The sequence below is a fragment of the Coregonus clupeaformis genome, chromosome 6 (genome assembly GCF_020615455.1).
Source record: "Coregonus clupeaformis isolate EN_2021a chromosome 6, ASM2061545v1, whole genome shotgun sequence".
Lineage (NCBI taxonomy): Eukaryota > Metazoa > Chordata > Actinopteri > Salmoniformes > Salmonidae > Coregonus > Coregonus clupeaformis.
The window spans coordinates 50989378-51000271 of record NC_059197.1 but is presented as its reverse complement, the minus strand read 5'-3'; the positions used below and the strand labels follow the sequence as shown (position 1 = coordinate 51000271).

General features: G+C 41.1%; 1 protein-coding gene across 2 annotated transcripts in view; it reads left to right on the top strand.

Moving 5' to 3' along the window:
* Window positions 1-1102: 1102 nt before the first annotated feature.
* The window catches only part of LOC121532333 (polypeptide N-acetylgalactosaminyltransferase 18), a 149918-nt gene continuing 140126 nt past the window's right edge, over window positions 1103-10894 (top strand). Inside the window, exon 1 of one of the 2 annotated variants that reach the window (XM_041838229.2) lies at window positions 1103-1618. In XM_041838229.2, coding sequence (XP_041694163.1) covers window positions 1378-1618 — 241 coding nt within the window. In that variant the 5' untranslated portion in view covers window positions 1103-1377. The remainder of the gene's footprint in view (window positions 1619-10894) is intronic. The other variant, XM_041838228.1, reaches the window with a different exon arrangement.

Genomic DNA, 10894 nt, shown 5'->3' with positions numbered 1-10894 from the left:
TCATCCATCAGCTGCATCCTTCCAGGCGCTCCTCTTGGAGAATGAGGTTTATGGTGGAGCCGTAAAGGTGAAGAAGTAATTTAGTGAATTGGTTGCATGAAAGACAAAGATCAAAGCTGCTGCCTAAAGGCACTATCTGTGCAATCCATCTGTTGGTGCAGTGTTGCTCAGATTTTATTTTAGAGCTCCAGCTCTCTGATAGGGATGCTCCTGGTACTTCTGTCTGTCTCATCAGCTGTCATAGAAATTACTTGAACCTTGAACCTGTCTCTGCTGTTGGCTAAAGTTCTCAGCTCACTGTATGGTTGTGTTAGGCTATTCTGTATAGTGGTTTTAGTAGCAACACCTCATGGCACAACACCTCTCCCCCATGTGACCTACTTGTTGTGTGTATGTACTGACATGCATGTGTAACTGATAGATGCACACACACACACACACACACACACACACACACACACACACACACACACACACACACACACACACACACACACACACACACACACTACATGTTAATGTTAATGTTTTTAAATGTATGTAAATTGTAAAGTATTTTGTCTGTAATGACTTTTTCATTGTGTGTTTGACCCCAGTAAGACTAGCTGTCGCCATTGTCGTCAGCTAATGGGGTTCCTAATAAATCAAATCAAAGTTTTGACAGTCTTAATAATCTGTGAAGGCCTATACAGTATGCTTACTGGATGTGAAGGGGGGACAGACGTTAGATATCTAATTACTTGGGTACCAATAAAGTCTATAAAATGAGGCCTAGTGTGGCCTCAAAAAGTAATACATTATAATTTCCCATCTTATTGATGAGGAGATAGATAAGGAACTTTACAAAAATCGCAGTCAATTATTGATGACATTGTATTATTACGGTATTGATGAGACATTATCTTTACCCACACACCAGAGACACACACACACACCTGTTCCACACTTCAGTGGAATTCCAACGGGTCGATGTGCTTGACTCAGGTGATCTATAAAGCTCACAACACCTTCTATTTCGCCTTCCCCTATTTGAAGGACGAGAGAATTGTGGAGAACACGCCTCCCACGCTCCAATTGGATTGTGTAATGATCGGATATGCAGTGTACATTTCCAGAGGATTTCATTGGCCGCCTGCTCTGTGCGCGTGTGGCTCTGTGATTAATTTGTAGCAGCGGATTTCAGGTGGTGCCCACTACATACAGAATGCAACATTGCATCTACTAATTTACGTTTCTGTCAGTCTCAGTAGCTGGAAGGCTTTAGCCGGTTGCTGCAATGTTATAATCCTGCACTGAAGCTACCGTTTTGTCATTGACTTTTGTAAGCGTTTTCTATTGCGGTTGTATTCGCGCTGGACCATATGGAGGGATGTCGCGATGATGGTCTGCTCTAGGAGAACCAAAACTTTGGTGTCGACATGCGTTATTTTGAGTGGCATGACTAATATTGTCTGTCTTCTTTACGTCGGCTGGATCACTAATTATGTGGCCAATGTGAACACCAAAGTCCCAGAGCCCGAACCGGAGAGGAAGTTTGAAGATGACAACAAGGGAGAAACTCTGAAGATTATAGAGAGACTGGACCGACTGGAAAATGTGGTCAACCAACATATCCAAGGTTAGCCTATTCATAGACGCTAACTACCTTTAGCGCATATTGACGATAGTATATTCTGGACGGGGGAGTTTAGTTAAAAGCCCCGACACTTGGTCTAGACTAAATGTTAACACGCATCGCTTGCGGTACGGTTTTGGAAACACAAGAAACGTATCTTTCATATCAACGATAAATAATTTTCAAAAAACAAAAGGTCAAATTACAAGACACAGGGCCATAACCAGGGTTGAAGTTTTAGTGAGGTCCAAAAGGGTGGTGTGTACTTACTATTATTATTATTATTTATTATTATTTATTTATTTTAGTTGAAGGGCATTTACTGCATTTCTATATAATAAAAACACGTTTAAATGCTATTTCGCTATTTGGACAACAGTAAAAACAAGAAAAAATTACCCTAGCCATTATCCCCTTGGCTGCTGTAGGTTCATTCACCTCAGTCATTCTACAAACACAGAATTGTAATGTTATACACATAATTGTAATGTTATACCCAGTGGTGGAAAAATTACTAAATTGTCATACTTGAGTAAAAGTCAAGATACCTTAATAGAAAATGACTCATGTAAAAGTCACCCAGTAAAATACTACTTGAGAAAAAAACTAAAGTATTTGGTTTAAAATATACTTAAGTATCAAAGTAAATGTAATTGCTAAAATATACTTAAGTATCAAAAGTAAAAATATAAATAATTTCAACTTGCTTATATTAAGCAAACCAGACAGCATAATTTTGTATTTTTATGTATGGATAGCCAGGGGCACACTCCAACACTCAGGCATCCTTTACAAACGAAGCATTTGTGTTTAGTGAGTCTGCCAGGGATGTTCTCTTGCTAAGTGGTAAATTGGAACATTTTCCTGTCCTGCTAAACATTCAAAATGAAATAAGTACTTTTGGGTGTCAGGGAAAATGTATGGATAAAAAGTACATTATTTTCTTTAGGAATGTAGTGAAATAAAAGTTGTCAAAAATATAAATAGTAAAGTACAGATACCCCCCAAAAATACTTAAGTAGAACTTTAAAGTATTTTTACTTAAGTACTTTACCCCACTGGTTATACCCCTGAAAGGGGGCAAATATGATAAATTATTCACATTGACATGTAACATTAGCGATTTTAAGAACTGTATTGACTGCATTTTAATGTAGTCAATACATTAAAATGTATTGACTACTACAGCCTGGGGATCGAATTTCAGCTACAATAGCCATTTACAACATTAACAATGTCTACACTGTATTTCTGATCAATTTGATGTTATTTTAATGGAAAACAAGGACATTTCTAAGTGACCCCAAACTTTTGAATGGTAGTATATATATATATATATATATATATATATATATATATATATATATATATATATATATATATATATATTTTTTTCCTTATTACTTTCCAGCCCCACCACCCCTCCCCTAATTGGAGTAAACTTGTGAACAACAACGCTTAGGCCTCTACTTCCAGCTTATACGTACTATATACATTTAATGGATACAGTCAATTCTACAATAGTTCCATCTTGTTTGCTCCTACTCCTGAACTTCCTCTACCCTCAACCTCTCCGATCATTTTCATGATGTCCATCCGGCTTGCCTCTATATACCATATCTTTCAAACTGTGCTCTTTCACAAAAGTTCTTAACCTATATACTTATTATGCTAAGTAATACTTACCAGAGCCCTTCAACGTAACTGCAATAGAAATCTCTGCCGGCAGCTAGCCACCTGACTGAAATATCTATAAGCTACTATTTACCAGTTGTGCACTCATTCTCCGAGAGTCTGTTTTTGTTTGGGGGATGTCTGTAGACATGGAAGGAGTTGCGGGACGGTTTTAAAACACACTGTGAGCAGTGTCTCTAATTTAGCAGTCGCTCTGGATAAGAGCGTCTGCTAAATGACGTAAATGTAAATGTAAATGTAATTTCCTACTTGAGCCGACTGCGAGCTGGGGTAGTTCGTTTCACGTCTCAGGCCCTCTGCCTATCCTGCGAGAGGGCGGAGTTAGCCGTTTGAGACAGTGGTGAATGTGCTGCTTAAAAGGCAAATCCGGGAGACACAGGCGAACATAACGAACAAACCACTGTTCATGATTCCACTCGTTCGCAAAGAGGCAGGTGCGATTAGAACTCAGTGAAATCAAGAATGTATGCGTTCTGAGCTTTGATCAACGCTGGGATTTTATTTATTGTGTACTATATATATATATATATATATATATATATATATATATATATATATATATATATATATATATATATATAACATACACACAGTTGAAGTGGGATGTTTACATACACTTAGGTTGGAGTCATTAACTCGTTTTTCAACCACTCCACACATTTCTTGTTAACAAACTATAGTTTTGGCAAGTCAGTTAGGACATCTACTTTGTGCATGACACAAGTAATTTTTCCAACAATGGTTTACAGACAGATTATTTCACTTATTATTCACTGTATCACAATTCCAGTGGGTCAGAAGTTTATATACACTAAGTTGACTGTGCCTTTAAACAGCTTGGAAATTTTCAGAAAATTATGTCATGGCTTTAGAAGCTTCTGATAGGCTAATTGACATCATTTGAGTCAATTGGAGGTGTACCTGTGGATGTATTTCAAGGCCTACCTTCAAACTCAGTGCCTCTTTGCTTGACATCATGGGAAAATCAAAAGAAATCAGCCAAGACCTCAGAAAAAAATGGTAGACCTCCACAAGTCTGGTTCATCCTTGGGAGCAATTTCCAAATGCCTGAAGGTACCACGTTCATCTGTACAAACAATAGTACGCAAGTATAAACACCATGGGACCATGCAGCCGTCATACCGCTCAGGAATGAAATGCGTTCTGTCTCCTAGAGATGAACGTACTTTAGTGCGAAAAGTGCAAATCAATCCCAGAACAACAGCAAAGGACCTTGTGAAGATGCTGGAGGAAACAGGTACAAAAGTATCTATACCCACAGTAAAACGAGTCCTATATCGACATAACCTGAAAGGCCGCTCAGCAAGGAAGAAGCCACTGCTCCAAAACCGCCATAAAAAAGCCAGATTACGGTTTGCAACTGCACAAAAGATCGTACTTTTTGGAGAAATGTCCTATGGTCTGATGAAACAAAAATAGAACTGTTTGGCCATAATGACCATCGTTATGTTTGGAGGAAAAAGGGGTAGACTTGCAAGCCGAAGAACACCATCCAAACCGTGAAGCACGGGGGTGGCAGCATCATGCTGTGGGGGTGCTTTGCTGCAGGAGGGGCTGGTGCACTTCACAAAATAGATGGCATCACGAGGAAGGAAAATGTGGTGGATATTTTGAAGCAATATTTCAAGACATCATTTACATTTACATTTTAGTAATTTAGCAGACACTCTTATCCAGAGCGACTTACAGTTAGTGATTGCATACATTTTCATACATCAGTCAGGAAGTTAAATTTTGGTCGCAAATGGGTCTTCCAAATGGACAATGATCCAAAGCATACTTCCAAAGTTGTGGCAAATGGCTTAAGGACAACAAAGTCAAGGTATTGGAGTGGCCATCACAAAGCCCTGACCTCAATCCTACAGAACATTTGTGGGCAGAACTGAAAAAGCGTGTGCGAGCAAGGAGGCCTACAACCCTGACTCAGTTACACCAGCTCTGCCAGGAAGAATGGGCCAAAATTCACCCAACTTATTGTGGGAAGCTTGTGGAAGGCTACCCGAAACGTTTGACCCAAGTTAAACAATTTTAAAGGCAACGCTACCAAATACTAATTGAGTGTACAGTGGGGAGAACAAGTATTTGATACACTGCCGATTTTGCAGGTTTTTCTACTTACAAAGCATGTAGAGGTCTGTAATTTTTATCATAGGTACACTTCAACTGTGAGAGACGGAATCTAAAACAAAAATCCAGAAAATCACATTGTATGATTTTTAAGTAATTAATTTGCATTTTATTGCATGACGTAAGTATTTGCTACATCAGAAAAGCAGAACTTAATATTTGGTACAGAAACCTTTGTTTGCAATTACAGAGATCATACGTTTCCTGTAGGTCTTGACCAGGTTTGCACACACTGCAGCAGGGATTTTGGCCCACTCCTCCATACAGACCTTCTCCAGATCCTTCAGGTTTCGGGGCTGTCGCTGGGCAATATGGACTTTCAGCTCCCTCCAAAGATTTTCTATTGGGTTCAGGTCTGGAGACTGGCTAGGCCACTCCAGGACCTTGAGATGCTTCTTACGGAGCCACTCCTTAGTTGCCCTGGCTGTGTGTTTTGGGTCGTTGTCATGCTGGAAGACCCAGCCACGACCCATCTTCAATGCTCTTACTGAGGGAAGGAGTTTTTGGCCAAGATCTCGCGATACATGGCCCCATCCTCCCCTCAATACAGTGCAGTCCAAATTTAAGGCAACTTTCTGAAGTTCGAAGACATTCTAAGTTCCTTCATAGAAGCCGCTCTTCCGTAGGTATAATTCAGGTGATGCATGACAGAACAAAAAGATGGCCAGTGCTTCAAGCCTCCTCCTCCACCCTCGCTCGCTCTCTCCCCACCTGCAAAATTTCAGCCGCGTCTCGCACCCTACACTTGTCTGTCCAATGCAGTATGAAAATGTATGCACTCACTAACTGTAAGTCACTCTGGATAAGCGTGTCTGCTAAATGACTAAAATGTAAATGTAAATAACTTGCCCGCTACATAGCAAGCTGCTCTATCTGCACAGTTTGAAGTCATTTAATTTCGCGCTAAATGTAAAAAGGTTTAAAAGGGAATAGAAAGGAACGATGTAAACCGTTACTTTTTGGGGGGTTGGAACTGGTTCAGATTTCTATTTTGCTGGTCGGAACATTGGAACGTAACGAAAAAAATAATGCTTTTGTTCAGAACGAAACGGTTGGAAAATTATTTTGGTTCCAACCCCTGGTTTTAAGTGAGAAGAAGGCATTGGTCTGAAGCCGAAAAAGAAAGGAAATTCACATGAGCACCACAATGTGTACTTCACCCACGCTCTACCATGTTTTCCAGCACACAGCTTTGACCTACTACAGTAGCTATGTTGGTCTATTTTATTTCCAACAATGTGTAGGCAGGTTGCTTAGGATTCAAACCTTCTCAAACAGCCTAATTCATACTCTTAGAGGAGGTGCTCCCACAATAATGTGATTTGTACTGCATACAAGGTAATGTATTGCATTATTCCCACCCCACACTAAGACATTACCCCATTCCACTACCTTTTAAAACTTGTTTTTATTATATGAAAGCAAGCTTTGCTTTTATACTTACAGCACCATCAGGCTTGATTGAGTGATGTCTTTGTCTTGTAGTAATGTGGTGCCTGCCTGTATTTCCTTAAACCTTTATTTTAACAATGTATGTCATTGAAAAATAAATATTTCATAAAAAAATTTGGTCAGTAGGTATCCAACATAACAAATGGAGGTGGTGTGTTCGACACAGTCACTCATCTAGATATAGTGGTCTATAGAGCCTGGCTGCATTCCTGATTTCTGTAACCGTTAGGCTTACCTTTGTAATATTGACATAAGCTCAGAACCACTTGTTTTTTCAAATGTAGGCCTGTTTTATCAGTTGCTGTGCTGAACAGTGGACAGTTCATAACCTTTGTCAAATGACTATGTAGCTTAAAGTTGTGTGTATTTGTATTTATTTTTGCAATAAAGATGATGATGCTACAATAATATACATTTACAATAGGCCTATATCTAAAATAAATACAACCTAATGAGATTATATATACAGTGCATTCGGAAAGTATTCAGACCCCTTGACGTTTTCTACGTTTTGTTACGCTACAGTCTTATTCTAAAATGGATTAAATTGTTTATTTCCTTCAATCAATCTACACACAATACCCCATAATGACAAAGCAAAAACAGGCTTTTAGAATTTTTAGCAAAGTTTTACTTTTTAAAAAGCTGATATCACATTTACATAAGTATTCAGACCCTTTACTCAGTACTTTGTTGAAGCACCTATGGCAGTGATTACAGCCTCGAGTCTTCTTGGGTATGACGCTACAAGCTTGGCACACCTGTATTTGGGGAGTTTCTCCAATTCTTCTCTGCAGATCCACTCAAGCTCTGTCAGGTTGGATGGGGAGCGTCGCTGCACAGCTATTTTCAGGTCTCTCCAGAGATGTTTGATCGGGTTGAAGTCCGGGCTCTGGCTGGGCCATTCAAGGACATTCATAGACTTGTCCTGAAGCCACTTCTGTGTTGTCTTGGCTTTCTGCTTAGGATCGTTGTCCTGTTGGAAGGTGAACCTTTGCCCCGGTCTGAGGTCCTGAGCGCTCTGGAGCAGGTTTTCATCAAGGATCTCTCTGTACTTTGCTCCGTTCATCTTTCCCTTGATCTTGACTAGTCTCCCTGCCGCTGAAAAACATCCCCGTAGGGATGGTGCCAGGTTTCCTCCAGACGTGACGCTTGGCATTCAGGCCAAAGTGTTCAATCTTGGTTTCATCAGACCAGAGAATCTTGTTTCTCATGGTCTAAAAGTCCTTTGGGTGTCATGTGCCTTTTTACTGAGGAGTGGCTTCCGTCTGGCCACTACCATAAAGGCCTGATTTGGTGGAGTGCTGCAGAGATGGTTGTCCTTCTGGAAGGTTCTCCCATCTCCACAGAGTAAGCTAAGCTAAGGATCCTGGGACTAAACACCTCCCTCTGCAACTGGATCCTGGACTTCCTGACGGGCTGCCCCCAGGTGGTAAGGGTAGATAACAACACAATCTGCCACACTGATCCTCAACACAGGGGCCCCTCGGGTGCGTGCTCAGTCCCCTCCTGTACTCCCTGTTCACCCAAGACTGCATGGCCAGGCACGACTCCAACACCATCATTAAGTTTGCCGACGACACAACAGTGGTAGGCCTGATCACCGACAACGATGAGACAGCCTATAGGGAGGAGGTCAGAAACCTGACTGTGTGGTGCCAGGATAACAACCTCTCCCTCAACGTGACCAAGACAAAGGAGATGATTGTGGACTACAGGGGGGAAAAAAGAGGACTTAGCACATTCACATTCTCATCGACGGGGCTGTAGTGGAACAGGTTGAGAGCTTCAAGTTCCTTGGTGTCCACATCACCAACGAACTATCATGGTCCAAACACACCAAGACAGTCGTGAAGAGGGCACGACAAAGCCTATTCCCCCTCAGGAGACTGAAAACATTTGGCATGGGTCCTCAGATCCTCAAAAATGTATACAGCTACACCATCGGGAGCATCACTGCCTGGTATGGCAACTGCTCGGCCTCCGACCGCAAGGCACTACAGAGGGTAGTGCGTACGGCCCAGTACATCACTGGGGCCAAGCTTCCTGCCATCCAGGACCTCTATACCAGGCGGTGTCAGAGGAAGGCCCTCAAAATTGTCAAAGACTCCAGCCACCCTAGTCATAGACTGTTCTCTCTGCTACCGCACGGCAAGCGGTACCGGAGTGCCAAGTCTAGGTCCAAAAGACTTCTCAACAGCTTCTACCCCCAAGCCATAAGACTCCTGAACAGCTAATCATGGCTACCCAGACTATTTGCACTGCCCCCCACCCCATCTTTTTACGCTGCTGCTACTCTGTTAATTATTTATGCATAGTCACTTTAACTCTACCCACATGTACATATTACTTCAACTACCTCAACTAGCCGGTGCCCCCGCACATTGACTCTGCACCGGTACCCCCCTGTATATATAGCCTCCCTACTGTTATTTTATTATCTTTTTTTCTCAACACTTTTTTGTTGTTTTATTTTACTTTTTTTATAAAAAATAAATGCACTGTTGGTTAAGGGCTGTAAGTAAGCATTTCACTGTAATGTCTGCACCTGTTGTATTCAGCGCATGTGGCCAATAAAATTTGATTTGATTTGAACTCTGGAGCTCTGTCAGAGTGACCATCGGGTTCTTGGTCACCTCCCTGACCAAGGCCCTTCTCCCCCGATTGCTCAGTTTGGCCGGTGTGTGTGCCTTTCCAAATCATGTCCAATCAATTGAATTTACCTCATGTGGACTCCAATCAAGTTGTAGAAACATCAAGGATGATCAATGGAAACAGGATGCACCTGAGACAAATGTCATAGCAAAGGGTCTGAATACTTATGTAAATAATGTATTTCTGTTTTTATTTTTAATACATTTGCAAAAATGTCTTAAACCTGTTTTTGCTTTGTCATTATGGGGTATTGGGACTTTATTGATGAGGAAAAACATTAATTTCATCCATTTTAGAATAAGGCTATAACGTAACTAAATGTGGAAAAAGTCAAGGGGTCTGAATACTTTACGAATGCACTGTACATACATTTTAATAGCGGGACACTAAAGTCCATTATCCTTCTGAAGAGTATGAATTAGGAGATAGCTTTAATCCTAAGAAACCTGCCTACACATTTTTCGAAGTACAATAGACCAACATAGCTACTGAAAACATTGGTGGAGCATGGGTGAAGTACGCATTGTGGTGCTCATGTGAATTTCCTTTTTCGGATTCAGACCAATGGCTACTTCTCACTTAAAACAGGTTTTTTTTTTTTCATGGTTTTTACACCAGAAGGTGATTATACAACATTATAATACAGCAAAACAGAGCAATAAAAACAAAATAAAAGTACACAATAATGGCAACAGGCCTCCTGAGTGGTGCAGCGGTCTAAGGCACTGCATCGCAGTGCTTGAGGCGTCACTACAGACCCAGGTTCGATCCCGGGCTGTGTCGCAGCCGGCCGCGACCGGGAGACCCATGAGGCGGCGCACAATTGGCCAATTAGTGTCGTCCGGGTTATAGGAGGGTTTGGCCGGCCGGGATGCCCTTGTCCCATCGCACTCTAGCGACTCCTTGTAGCGGGCCGGGCGCATGCACACTGACTTCGGTTGCCAGTTGTACGGTGTTTCCTTCCGACGGGAGTTGCAACGATGGGACAAGACTGTAACTACCAATTGGAGATCATGAGGTAAGACAATATGATCTCTTTTAACAAGACAATCGAGAAAGCTGCTGGAAAATACATAAAATAATCAATGTTTCACTAACTATTTACATGAAAATGTACTTTAAAGTTTACTGAAGAAAGGCCTAGTACTACATTACCTGTAAACAATAGTGAGTTTGTACAAAATATACAATTTACAATCAAACGTACATTCATCACATATACAGTGGGGAGAACAAGTATTTGATACACTGCCAATTTTGCAGGTTTTCCTACTTACAAAGCATGTAGAGGTCTGTAATTTTTATCATAGGTACACTTCAACTGTGAGA